Raw genomic sequence first — 13,518 nt, forward strand, 5'->3', positions numbered from 1 at the left:
GAAAAACAACAACCTAGAAAAGAGGGAAAAGAAGTGCAGGAATGTAACTGCTGAAGTGCAAGTTAAGCGCTAGTCAGGTGCCAGTTAGGAGGGGAGGTGCTCTCTGAAGAGTTGGGTCTTCAAAAGCTTCTTGAAGGTAGAGAGGGACGCCCCTGCTCTGGTAGTACTAGGCAGTTCGTTCCATTCGTTCGTTGTATTTGATCTTTCAGGTAAACAGTATTACCAGGTAATAAGGGAAAATATGTGGGATTATGGCTCTAAACACAGAGAAGTGTTGTATATGTCATTAGGATATAGAAGTGCTTTGCAACAAGAGAGCTGTCTACCAGGAGTTAGACCGAGTAAAGGTTACTGTGGAAGAAATTATGCCCGATGATTAGTGTAATAAATCTGTAATTCTTCTTTTTAATTGTCCTATAGCCTACATAGCGTAAAAACTTAGTGCTCGGTGGTGAAAGTCCTAACTGCATCTTCATCGAGCCTATAAATAACAAAAAAATTGTTTTTTCCCAACGTCCCATGTAAATATTCACCTGTTAACTCTATGGTTATCTCATAGCCTATCTTTTCCTTAAAGTGTTGAGTCTATTTACACAAGGTTGGACCACCACAGTCTGTCGTTTGGCCATGTGGTTTACTTTGGACTTGGAACTGCTGGTGCAGGCGAACTTTGAGACTAACACTCATTTTTAGTGAAGAGTCTCTGATAGATTAGGCTACTTTAGATTGCAAAAGTTTAAAATAGGTCTAAATATACTTTACCATTATTAATGAAACCTTTAAAAATCTTTTGTTTTTCGGAATTTCAACCAAAATCACTGGTTAAAGAATAGTTGCCATTTTCTGTTTGCTAAATAGCCAAGTGGTCGGATGTGTAATTGCATTCAAAGATCCTGGAAATGGTATGCCTTCTCATAGGCAACATGACACCATTATAGCTTGTAGTTCAGCAGTAAAACAACTCCATAGAGCCATGAATTGAGTTTGTAGCTCGTTTTCTACCTTACGGTTGCAAGGAATCATCTGTTGTGTCTGAAAAAAACATTATGTGAGTCTTTAACTCTTAAAGAAAAATCAGGGGGCTCAATGTGTAGATCTGTGTCTGCTGTTCAGGCCCTCTTAAAGGCACCTACTCCTCATTTTATGTGAGACAGTTGCTGTGGCCAATCAGAATTAGTTTCACTTTCAGTTTCTTGTCTCATCACATCAGCCAGTTTGAGTGTGACAACTCTGGCGAGTTGAGTCAATCCCGTCAATCCTTTCCAAAAATAAAGAAAAAGGGCTACTATGCAATTGAGTTATCAATGGTCAGCCAAGCTTAAAATCTCACTTGTAAGTTGCTTTGGATAAAAACGTCTGTTAAATGACAAAATGTAATGTAATGTAAAATTGTCAAATGTATTGAAATTTTAAATTTTCTTTTAGGTTGATTTTTTGGTGGATCAGCTGTCTTTGACTGAATCACCAACCTTTGTATTTCGTGTCACAAATGTATACATAATGTCAATATTAGCCTATCGTCCACTACACTATCATTCGCCGGGGAAGGTTTTTTTTCATTGTCCCGCTGCAATTAATACGCCGACGTCAATACAATTTTTCGGATTATGGTTCCAGGTCACATTTTCATCCCGGTCCACCATCTAATGTTAATACAGTGTTGTATAATGGTCAGGCTCCTATAATGTATAATGTATAATTGAGCAACACGTAGGCTACAGGATGGGTGTGGTAGAGCGAGAAAGAGAGAGAGAGAGAGAGAGCGGTGATGCACACTTCGGCTCTGGAGCAGTAAACAAAAGTCTCCCCTGTAATCCCCGACTACGACTAGCAGGAGAGGTAATATAATACAATACTTGATAGGCTAATTCATACAATATTTATTTGTGTGAGTCTGGTTGTTTAGTGCAATGGGGGTGTATGATCGTTATTGTCTATAAAGGAAGGCATTGCAACGGGAGACTTCCCGTTGATTGCGTCCATTCGCGCCCCACCTGTCACGTCTCTGCGACCCAACTTTATTTGTACGGCGCATTTCATACACGGCGGTAACACAATGCTTCTCACAGTAGGAAAAAAAAAGACAAACTCAGATTTTCCAGAGATAAATACACAGGCAATGACATACTAACCACACTGGCACCGTAAAGGACTGCTCATCACGGTTATCGTCAAACTAAGAGACAGCTGCTTTTCTTGTAATAAGACACAGATAAGTACATAAATAAATGTTACATAAATGGTAAATAAATACATTTTACAGTGAGTGATAAGCGATCAAAGAGGTATGTCTTAAGTGCATGTTTAAAGGTTTCAACCGGTGTGTACCTTGAGAGCATGTCTGTTATATATTCAGGTGCATGACTATGGAGACAGATCGTTTTTTGGAGTCAGCATTAATCATGAGATCATTTACAACCTTGACTAATGCCGTTTCTGTGCTATGATTGGAACGAAAACCAGATTGGAAAGTGTCAAAGGCACTTGGCATTAGCGACGCTAAAGGTTTTGGCCTGAGACTGCCATGGCTTGGCTACTTGGTTGACGTGTTTTCCTACAGGACAACAGGAATCTTGTTTTCAATATTTTTTTCGTGAAATCATAGTAGCTTGCTGTCAATTTTTTACAAATAAATGCAATATGCAATTACAGTTTTTCATGAATTGGGGCACCATTAACTTTAACTAATGTTAACTCAGCCAACGGCAATCAGACTTATCTGTCTTAACTCCCAAAAAAGTCTATATGGCTGGGGCCTGGCTAATGACAAAACATGTTACAGGTAAATCCATGATCAACAAAAAATAGCAAGTACATGTGGTCAAAGAAAAATCATACATTTTTGTTTTTATGTTTACATACAGAACAACCACAACTGAAAGTTAGCCTGTCCAATGATAATGTAGTCACTTGCTTGTGAATAAGTAAACATTACTCCATATAAGTTTGCATTAGGTCGCTGCACTGCAAGAAGAGTTTTTAGTATTTTAAGCACACATTTGATGATATTATTAAAACGCATTTGCCTACATGAACATAAAATCTATACAGGCAAATATCCGACAGCACATTCTACATCAGTGCAGTGGTGTGAAGAGTACATGTAATATTGCAAGACTTTTACTTCTGTTGTGAAGTCACCTTAGCTAACTGAAAGACATTATTCTTTATTTATGAGTGTTTATTTACAATTGATATTCTATTGCAACTAATGGTTATGGCATACTATGCTTTGATCTTAGCAATATCTTCTTACAAATACAGATCACACTATTTACATCTTACTAATACAGCTCACTGTATTTTGTGGTTTGTTTGCTTCCATCTAATCAGTGACTGCTGAACCAACATCCAATGAGCCCAGTCTCATATGTCTTTATTTATGCCTGATTATTTATCATCAAAATGTTCTATTGCAGTCGGGCTGCCGAACGAACCTCCACAATGAGCGTAATCTCAGGTGTCTTGGTAAAAACACTGGAGGATCTTAAAATCAATGACTTCAAAAGGTTCAAGCACAACCTGTGGAGCCGTGGCCCAATCACCAGGCAGAGGTTGGAGGAGGCTAGCATAGACGACACAGTGGCCATGATGGTGCAGGCCTACTGTGAGATGAACTGCGGCAGTGTCATGTCGGACATCTTGAGAAATATGCACCACAACCAATTGGCCTTGAACCTGGAGAAGGACCTTCAATCAGGCAAGTTACTCTTCTACAGCAGCATGCTTTCATGGCTGGTTAATGTAGTTGATGTTTAGATTACAGTGCCAATGACCTGAAATTGTTGTGGTTCACTATTTTCGACCATCAGGATGCTTGATTTAGAGCACTGATAATATGCATGTGTGTCGTGGTCCTGGGATGCCTATAGTGGAGATCGTGTGAGCATTGTCTGCTGACACCCCATATGGATAAGGGTTAATGTGAGCTTAGAGCTCAATATTGGCTCATGTCAAAGATGGGGCATTACCATTTTACCCTCATTTACCTCTCACTGCTGTCTGGTTAATGTGAGTTTAGAGCAACTAGTGAAATGGAGGAGAAAGGGAAGGAGGTGGGATACTTGGCTATGCCAGAGCGCGTGATGTAGAGAGAGGTAGGGCACGTTAAGATCTCCTAGAAGCGGGGTGACAGCTGTCAGTCATCCCCATGGGATCCTCACAAAACTGATATTTTTTTATTTTGTTCCAATAAATGAAAAGCTCATACTCCCCCTGAGCAACCATGTGTAGGAAGCCTATAGGTGACGACCCTTTTAAAACACAGAGAAATCATTATGATGAATGTAACTGGCATACTTTACAGCAGCCAATAAATGGCCTTTAAATCCCTGAAATGCAATGCCTCTCTCTTTCAATATTGCCTTATCTTTCTGATGGTCCTTGTTCATCAGTGGTTCACATATCAGTAATTTATTGTATTGGTATTTGTTTTGGTGTTTTTTCCTTTCTTTGGCATATCCGTATAGTAAAATTCATGTGTGGTCAGAGACTGTGTACAGTTCAGTTTGACCTGATGGTTATCTGAAATCGACTAAATTTGAGTTAAATCAATATGGCTTATCAGGCTTTTCTGTAATAGTATCTCTCCCTGTCTCTTCACTTTCTTTCTTCTCTTCTCTCTGCCTTTCAGGAGGAGTCAGGTTGGGTTCCCCAAGTGTCTCTGGAGGGGCTGAAGGAGCCAGTTTCAGCGCAGAAGATTCTGCACACTGCAGCAGCAGCCTGCCCCCATCCAGCTATGACACCCAAAGATCAGATACCGGTGATCACTCTTTTTATATAAAACCTGAATGTAGACAGTCCTGCAGTACAAAATTGTGCATATTTGTGTAATGCCATTTTATTCCGCATTATAGAATTACAAAGGAGGATAAGGACTCCATTATAACTTTAATGTCTTGTTCAGAATGGCCTAATGTGATTGGGTCCTAGATGATACTCATAGATACTTGGTTGTTAAACTCAAATATCAACAAACTTTTGCCAGAATCCAGTTAACCATATCATCAACATGGATTTTCAACTGTATGTCTTTTTTTGTTAGAACTCCTCAGTAACGCACACACTACCCTTGGCTGTGTCACCACAGGCGCTGAGTTGAGGATCGTTGTGGTTGGCAAAACCGGAGCAGGCAAGAGCGCCACCGGAAACACCATCCTGGGTGGCGACGACCACTTCCGCGCCCAATTGTCTCCCGGTTCAGGCATGGCGACTTGCGAGAGGAAGACTGGCATGGTGAGTGGCCGATCGGTCATCGTGGTTGACACCCCGGGTCTGTTTGACAGAATATTGGCTGCAGACGCGATTAAAAGAGAGTTTGGAAAGTGTGTGGAGATGTCCATGCCTGGGCCTCACGCCTTCCTGCTGGTGATCAAGCTGGGGAGGTCCCCCGAGGAGGAGAAGAACGCCTTGAAGTGGTTCCAGGAGAACTTCGGGCCGCAGGCATTAAGGTACGCCATAGTGCTCTTCACAGGTGGCGACCGGTTGAAGGGGAGACCTGTGGAGGATTTATTGCCCCGCAGGGCCGACCTCAGGGATTCTGTCCACAGCTGCCAGAACCGATACCACGTCATCAACAACAAAGAGAAGATTGATCGGACTCAAGTCACAGGGCTGCTGGAGAAGATCGAAGCCATGGTGATACACAACCGAAGGACATACTACACCAACGCCATGTACCAGGAGGCCCGGAGGAGGATGAGAGAGGAGAGGAAGATGCAAAGGCAGAAGTATGAGATGAGGATCAGGCAAGAGGAGAAAAAGAAAGAACAAAAGAGAGCCACTATACAAAAGGAGATCAAGAGCGCAGAGAAATGGAAAAAGTGCTGTTCCGTTCTAAAAGACGTCGGGGCCTTTGTTGAGGGCGGGGTAGAAGAAGAGGTTTGTGCAGCAGGGTTAGGAAATGCGCTTGGTCTTCTGGACTATGTGGTAGATGACTACGAAGATGACATCAAGACATTGACCAAAAAACTTTCTAAATTAAAATAGTTGAAATTTACACCCAGATGTGATACCTACATCAGTAAAAAAGTCATCAGTAACCTAAATGTCAAATTTACTGAGATATTTGAATTCCTTCTGATTTTCCCTTTTCAAAGACACATTTTCCTTTTCAAAACACGAGATTGTTAGCTTTAGATATGTCACTTTAGATTTTTTCTTTAACTGCATCTCTCAGTAAATGGTCTCACTGAGGTGCATTTATTGTAATACTGACTTCCTGCTAAGATGTGCCCATGTGCCAAGTATACCTGGATCTCCAAGGGCACACTCTAGGAGACCCTCTCAGTCAGAGTGCCAACCAGTATTTCTGGATCTCCAAGGGCACACTCTAGGAGACCCTCTCAGTCAGAGTGCCAACCAGTATACCTGGATCTCCAAGGGCACACTCTAGGAGACCCTCTCAGTCAGAGTGCCAACCAGTATACCTCGATCTCCAAGGGCACATGCGCTTGAGGAGACCCTCTCGGTCGCAGTGCTGTTTACAGCGTTTAAAATCAGACTAATCGTTCAGGTTATACTTTTTTAAGTATTTCACTGTTTTTCATGCTTGGTTTATATTCTGCTTGCTTGTATTCTGTTGTTGGCTATGCATTGAATTAATAAAGATAAATTGATTTTCCAAGATTTTGCTGGATGGGAAGTTTGTTGTTTTTGTTGTTTTGGTGAGCATTCAGGCTTGTACTGTTCATTTATGTAAAGTTAGATATAACAACGTGATTAATAGTTTATAGAAAGACCTTGTGAGAAATATGTGTTCAGGGGTTAAATTGGGCAGGGGCTTTTCTTTGGTCTACACTCAGCTATGTCATCAGGGGACGGTCAGCCTTGCACATCTTATAATTATAATTATAATTAAGACCTTTGTCAGGTTTTTAATGGCACACACGACACACTGGAACACACACGTGCATATATGGAGGCGACACAGGACACACACACACAGGTAGGCCTGATGTTACGGTGAATTTATTTTCTGCTTTTTCCCATCCTGAACCGTCCTTCCTCAAGGACCTCCCAGGAGCAGTGGGCAGCTTTGCAGCGCCCGGGGACCAAGTGAAGTGAACTGTCCATCTTTGGTCAGGGATGGACATGAGTTCTGTTATTTTGCATGTTTTTACTGTTGGGGTTCTTAGTGGAGGAAACCCCTTGTGAACACGGGGAGAACATGCAAACTCCACACAGAAAGGCCCGGGAGATAGCCCACCTGAGCACTGTGCACTCTGGGGAGGACCTGCCCCCCAGAGCCAACAGCGCCCCATGCGGGAATAGAACCCATGACCTTCTTGCTGTGAGGCAGCAGTGCAAGCAACTGAGCCACCGTGCCCTTCTTCTACGATGTATAGATTTGCACACGTTTCATTTTTCTGTCACTGGTATTCCTTAAAAGCTAGCAGATGAGGGACCTCAATTCAGTCAGTCAGACAGCATAGATAAGTCGTTCTCAAAGTATGGTCCGCGAGTGCCCCGTAATGGTCCGCGACGCCCAAAAGTAAATTATTGCGACATTTCTAACATACAACTCAGAACGAAGAGAACACAGTCAGTAGTAGCCTAATCTATTAAAGAGTTGCCTAATCTATTAACAAGGTCATGGATTGGTGGCTTAAGACAGGGACAATGAAAAGAAAATGAAATGAGAAAGCCTCTGACACAGACAAGGAGAAGGTGCAACGGCGAGATGGTTCAGCCGCATTGGGCATCATCCCGCCGCAGAGCTGCATTCAAACAGCGTTTTTTTCTCCCGCTGCGGAGACAGCAAGATGATAACTATATTCTGTGTTGTGTGACGTTGGATAATGACAACTCTTAATTATGAAAAGTTGACTACTAGGATGGCTATATTAATGCCAGTCGGGTAGCCTACTGTTGGAAGTGAATTACTGCGGTCGCGTTGTCGGTATACGCATCGTTGTGTTTATTGGTCGTGTTGTGTGTTACATTGGCGTGTCTGAGTGTGTGATGATGGGAGTATGAGGCTGTGAGCGAACTATAGTTTGTAACATAACCAAGTCACGCATGGCACAGGGTTCCAGATGCTTTGCCTAGCGCATTGTTATATCTATAACTAGCCTACCGGTACGTAAAAAAGAAGAGCCCACCCGCGAAAATCATGTGCCGCTAACGATTGTCTGGCGCCAGGTCTGGGTAGGAGGCCTGTTGTTCCGGGGATATACTATTTAGTTATATGGTCCGCAAGTTCTTTTTTTATTGGCGAAGTGGTCCTTGGTTTTAAAAAGTTTGAGAAACACTGGCATAGATGGAAGAGTGATATGTGGGTGGAAAGGTAGAGAGAAAAAAGGTCAGAAAGTGACAGAAAGTGACATGTTTCATAACAGACTGTAAATTATGAAACAACGTTTCGATTAGGCCTGTACTAAATTGCCGTTGACGCAGGCTAACTGTTACATTAACCTAGTTGGAAAGCTCTAGCCGGTTCTGGCTGTAGTTCGAGTTAAACTTTCAAGCAAGCCAGCCCTTATTGAAATCTCTCAGCATTGTCAGGACTTTGACAAATCCCAGTTTAGCCCCTGGTTATGTCCATAATGACATCACCTCACTAGAAGTAAATGGTAAATCAACAGAGTGCTAAGACTACAAGAGCCCATTTTGTGAACCTCTCCCCACCTATCAGCCAACAGTAATCTTCATATCCAGGTGTCTGGAATTCTCCATTTGACGGTATCAGACGTCTCACCTGCATGGCCTCTGAAGTACATTAAGGGGTTCTGCCTGTACATTATTTAGGTCTATAAGAGCAGAAGTCAGGCAAACTTTTGGTCACCTTGAATTTAAAATGACACGAAACTAGGGCAAACAACTCAATCCATTTGTAAATACATATTCATCATCACATTTAAATACAACAAATACATATTAAATTCATTTTCCTAAAAAGGGAGCCCTCCCAGGTGTGTGTGTGTGTGTGTTTGTGTGTGTGCATGGACCAAGGAATCCATTTCAAATTGGTTGGGTCCATCAGCACACCAACCCACAATCCCCAGCCCAGAGTGAGATGACAAACATTGGCCTGCAGTAGGCTGAGAAGGTCTTGGTTGATGGCGTTTCCAATCGATAATTACGCCCACCTGATAGAAATAGAACAATCTGATTTGCAGACTTGTTTTACAATGAAAATGAAATGTTCTAATCATGCACATTACTGTGGACCTGCTGCAGAGCTCACTTTAGATCTGGAAAAGTCTGTAGGGCCCTCACAGGTCTGCAGCTTGCCTAATGTTGTGTTTTCTACCGTATATGACAGTCAATGTGAAGCACCTTGCCTAATGTTGTGTTTTCTACCATATATGACAGTCTCAAACCGGACACTTTACGAAGTACTCTGCAATACAGGGCACTGCAATACAGTGCACTTACATCTGTAGTGCGATCTGTCGCTGATTAGTGTTGTCTCAAATGGAACACTGACTGACGCAAATGTGCGAGCATTTTACCCATAAATCTGAGCGCCAGCTTCCTCCAGGCCAATTGGAAATTTTAAAGAAAGATGGCGGACCAAACTCCGCTGACGGCCGTGTTTTGTATGTAAATCTACATCTTTTGGCGTTTTCTCGCTTAGATTTTTTAAAGTTACAGAGAAATCGACATTGTTCTATCAGATAACACAGTTATTGTAACCAGCAATAATGGTTGAAGTGATATGCGAGGCGTTAGTCAGCCAACTTTCCAAACTGAAAAGCTGCCGAAGGGCTCCTCCTCTTCCGCTACGTAGCCAAGATGGCGCCCGTTTAGGGAGTGTAGTGTCCATCGTTTTACACTGCATTTTTTGACCATTTTCAGTGCACAATCCTGGTACTTTCAGTGCCCTGAATTCTGCAGGTTCTGTCAGTGTGAACGCCCTATGCACTGAAAGTCAGTGTTCGAAGTGCACAAGTGCTCGGTTTGAGACATGGCACATGTGTAGTACCTTGCCTAATGTTGTGTTTTCTAACGTCTATGACATGTTGCTTGTATATGTAGATTAATGTAATAATCCATTAATATGCCGTTATATTAATTTATTACATAATTATTTTTATTTAATTTTTCTATCAAAAGCACATACCCAGTAAACTGAACTTAGTTCATTCTTAATAGAGTAGGGGAGTCAACCGGATGTTTGTAGCGTTAGCATTTTAACACATGTAACGGTTGAGTGAGTTAAAATGTAGTTTTTGGTTTGTCTTTTGTAACAAACTGTTGTCATGTCTCATGAAAATAAAGATGTTGCTAAATAAGAAAAGGAATGGAATACATTGTGTTACCAAGTAACAGTTACTTGCCTCAGGAAAAAATAAGTGGTATCCATGGTTACAGACATCTCTTAACTCACACTTTGCGGTTAATCAGGGATGTAAAGGTTCTAAATAAATCCAAATTTCAAGACAGATTTCTGTACTGACAAAGCAGGCTAACATGTGCGCAAAATATGAGGCAAACAGAAAATGAGCAAATGTACAATTTGTTATGGATGTGAAAATCATATGTATCGTTATTTTGAGCAACAACGGCTGTCTATAATGGCTCGCTGTAGTTCCATATCTGACCACAGATTGACATGGGAAAATTGTGGGGGGCGCTGTGGAGTTCCTATGTGCAGAGGCGTCTTCTGCCCCACATGAAACCTATACTAATTAGTGTAGCAGAAGAGGCAAGCTATGAGCAGGGTGAACCATACCCAATCGTTGTATACTGATAAACATAACACTAAAGTGAAAAATGCTTCATTACTTTTAAGGATGTTTTGAACAAACAACAATTGATCAAATGTTTATTTTAAGGATCTATGTTTTTAAGTGGATGAAATTTTGGTGGGGAACTGCACCACCTGCCCATACGGACGAGCCACCGCTGACTGTTACAGTCTTGGACATTAACTCATTTCAAAGGCCTGGTCATTTTGACTGGAGACAAAACAAATGTTACTGGGTTAAAAAACATTATCTTACTATAATTTATTTTATCCATTCAAGTAAGTAGGGTGAATAATGTCATGAATCCTCATGAGTTTAAATAGATAGATAGATAGATAGATAGAGAGATGGATACTTTATTAATCCCGAGGGAAATTTAGGTTTAAGATGCATGAAAAGATTTTCATTCAAGACTGAAGAGAAACAGCATGAGGGTAAATGGAAAGGAAGCAGTGTGCACTGAAGCAGGGAAAGGACAGTTTGACTCATGGGTGTAGTTGTGTAAATCACTGATAGGTGACGCATGTAGTTTACTGGAGAGAGGGATTCCATGGACTTCACTTTGAGGTTAACTTTTGGCATATTTACAAAAACAAAAACAAAACATGTTGTTGTACAATGAATAATAAAATAAAAAAAAAGTCAGACTGACATTAGTCGCGCAATTAATTTAACCTCCTTTCTTTCATTCATTACAGCACGACATATCACCATGACAACAACAGGAACTATTGGCATCTCATGCCATATCATTTGTAACACTGATTTACTACTGTAACAAATCGAGGGGCAAACAGGGGGGGGGGGGGGGGGGGGGGGTGGGGGTGTAGAAAAGAATCATGTACAATTCACGATTGCATTTGGCAAAAGTGTACGTCACTCAATGTGCAGCTGTGCTGTATGAAACTAAGGAATCTACATTCAGAGGAATGTCATACTATATCAAATGAGCTACAGATACATATGATATATATTAAATTGATTATGAGCTACATAAGAAGTGAATGTGTGACGCTGATGCTTAGATTTTTATAAATGTAACCTAGTGGTAGTTAGGTCTTGGCTCTGGATGCGACTACGCCACCTGGTGACTTTCACACCAAGATATATTGTTCGGTGTAAATTGTACCTTTCGACAGAGACAAGCGGGCTCTCACACAAGTACGTTCCAGTAACGACAGAGACGAGGTATTCCAGTATAAAAATAACAGTATTTATTAATACACGGCTAAATGATGATAGGATATTGCAAGAGAGGGGGTAAGGGCTGCCACCAGAATGGTAAGGGATATAGGGATATAGGGAGCAGCTGTTGCAGGGGGTTACCTGTCCTGGAAAAGGAAGTGAGACCGACACGCCACCCGTGCTCTTGATTCGTATGCCTACTCACACATCCACACACAGACCAACACCTCTACACACAACACACGTAGGCACAGGCACTGCAAACAGGTATCACAGCAATGGTGAGGTGCACTTTACCACTCAATACATGCAGTGCGTGAAGAAAAGGACTCAGTTCGGGCGACCTGCCCCGTAGACAGCTGCAACACTCTGGGGAGAAAAGGGGAAGAGGAGTTGGGGTTAAGCCTAACTGGCTAAAACCAGGCAGAGTTCAAATTTAAGAAAACGCTTACTCCAACTAGGGAACAATGCTGGGGCAGCCAATACAACACCTATCGCTCTAGCACCAGGGGGAGGAAAGGGGAAAATAATAAAAGTAATAAAAAGCAGCACGCTAAACCTAGCTCACACCTAGGTTTAGGCTAAGTCAACCAAACAAATACAAAAGCAAACAATATAAAACAACACAGTCAAAAGCTGAAATCACCCTAAATTTATAACAGGCAAAGCAGCAGTGGCAAAATCTTCCTACAGGAAGAAACCAATAAATGAACGTCTATTATGTACAGGATGATACATAATAAGCATGTCAGGAATGTATCATAAAATAAGTCAGATTGGCTAATGTTACCTTCATGCGGTACGGACAGAGCAAACACTGAGAATAGGGCTCCCTGGCAGCTCACAACCAACACCTAGTTGAGCACACAAACATAGTTCACGTAATTATTTGAATCATCCAACATTCAGATAATCAGCTAACAAAGATGAACAGATGCTAGGTCACATCTATCTATACGGAGCTTACACACAAGCATTTCAATCCGTTAACGTGAGCTACGTAGGGAAAGTTTACCTGGACTTGTCTTCCTATAGAATACAGCAGGGTGTGTTAGCTCGTTGTCTTCCAACCGAGACCTTCGGCAGCGAAACGCATGCTACCCGGAAGCGTCTTGTGCATTACAAACACCTGTATCATCCTACCTGGTTAGCTTGTTATATAGGAGCAGCACTTTGGCTAATGAATGAACAGCCAGAGTGCTACTCAGGGGCGTGGCAGAGCAGGACCGGGGCTAAGGTGGCTGCTGGGAGACAGGACCGTAATTCTGCCGGTTACATAAAGTTACCGAGAAATAGACACGGTACTATGTAAAAAAAAAACATTGTTGTAACTGAAGAATACGTCTGAGGGTATTAGCGAGGCGTCATAGTCAGCTGTCTAATGTTAGCACGTTTGCAAGGTAACTACCCACAGTGTAAACAGCTCGCTAGCGGCGTGATTGGTTGTTGACCTGTCAATCTCACTATAAACGTCTCTCTTATCAACACAACCCCATGCGCCAGGTACGCCCACTCTCATTTGTCTTTATTCGCCGTGAATCCACCTAATGTGTCATTAGAGGTGAACCACGGAGCGTGTGGGCATAACCATCGATGTTTGAGCTTCATTGGAGGAGGAAACAAATCTTGAGGAACAGCC

The 13,518-nt window shown here is 42.0% G+C and overlaps 1 protein-coding gene and 1 long non-coding RNA gene across 2 annotated transcripts; one reads left to right on the forward strand and one right to left on the reverse strand.

Moving 5' to 3' along the window:
* Nucleotides 1-4,602: 4,602 nt before the first annotated feature.
* On the forward strand, nt 4,603-6,016 carry LOC105896103 (GTPase IMAP family member 7-like). Its single transcript, XM_031562292.1, has 2 exons — nt 4,603-4,762; nt 5,090-6,016. The coding sequence occupies exon 2, from the start codon at nt 5,206-5,208 to the stop codon at nt 5,986-5,988; it is 783 nt and encodes a 260-aa protein (XP_031418152.1). The 5' UTR covers nt 4,603-4,762; nt 5,090-5,205; the 3' UTR covers nt 5,989-6,016.
* Nucleotides 6,017-11,769: 5,753 nt separating this feature from the next.
* On the reverse strand, nt 11,770-13,090 carry LOC116219214. Its single transcript, XR_004163122.2, has 3 exons — nt 12,895-13,090; nt 12,670-12,733; nt 11,770-12,248 (listed from the first exon to the last, which is right to left on the reverse strand). It is a non-coding gene; the product is annotated as an uncharacterized LOC116219214 (long non-coding RNA).
* Nucleotides 13,091-13,518: the final 428 nt, after the last annotated feature.

The sequence above is a fragment of the Clupea harengus genome, chromosome 24 (assembly GCF_900700415.2).
Source record: "Clupea harengus chromosome 24, Ch_v2.0.2, whole genome shotgun sequence".
Taxonomy (NCBI): Eukaryota; Metazoa; Chordata; class Actinopteri; order Clupeiformes; family Clupeidae; genus Clupea; species Clupea harengus.

Excerpts from the sequence above, each read along its gene's own strand:
- LOC105896103 (XM_031562292.1), top strand. The coding sequence starts at position 5,206 with ATGGCGACTTGCGAGAGGAAGACTGGCATGGTGAGTGGCCGATCGGTC.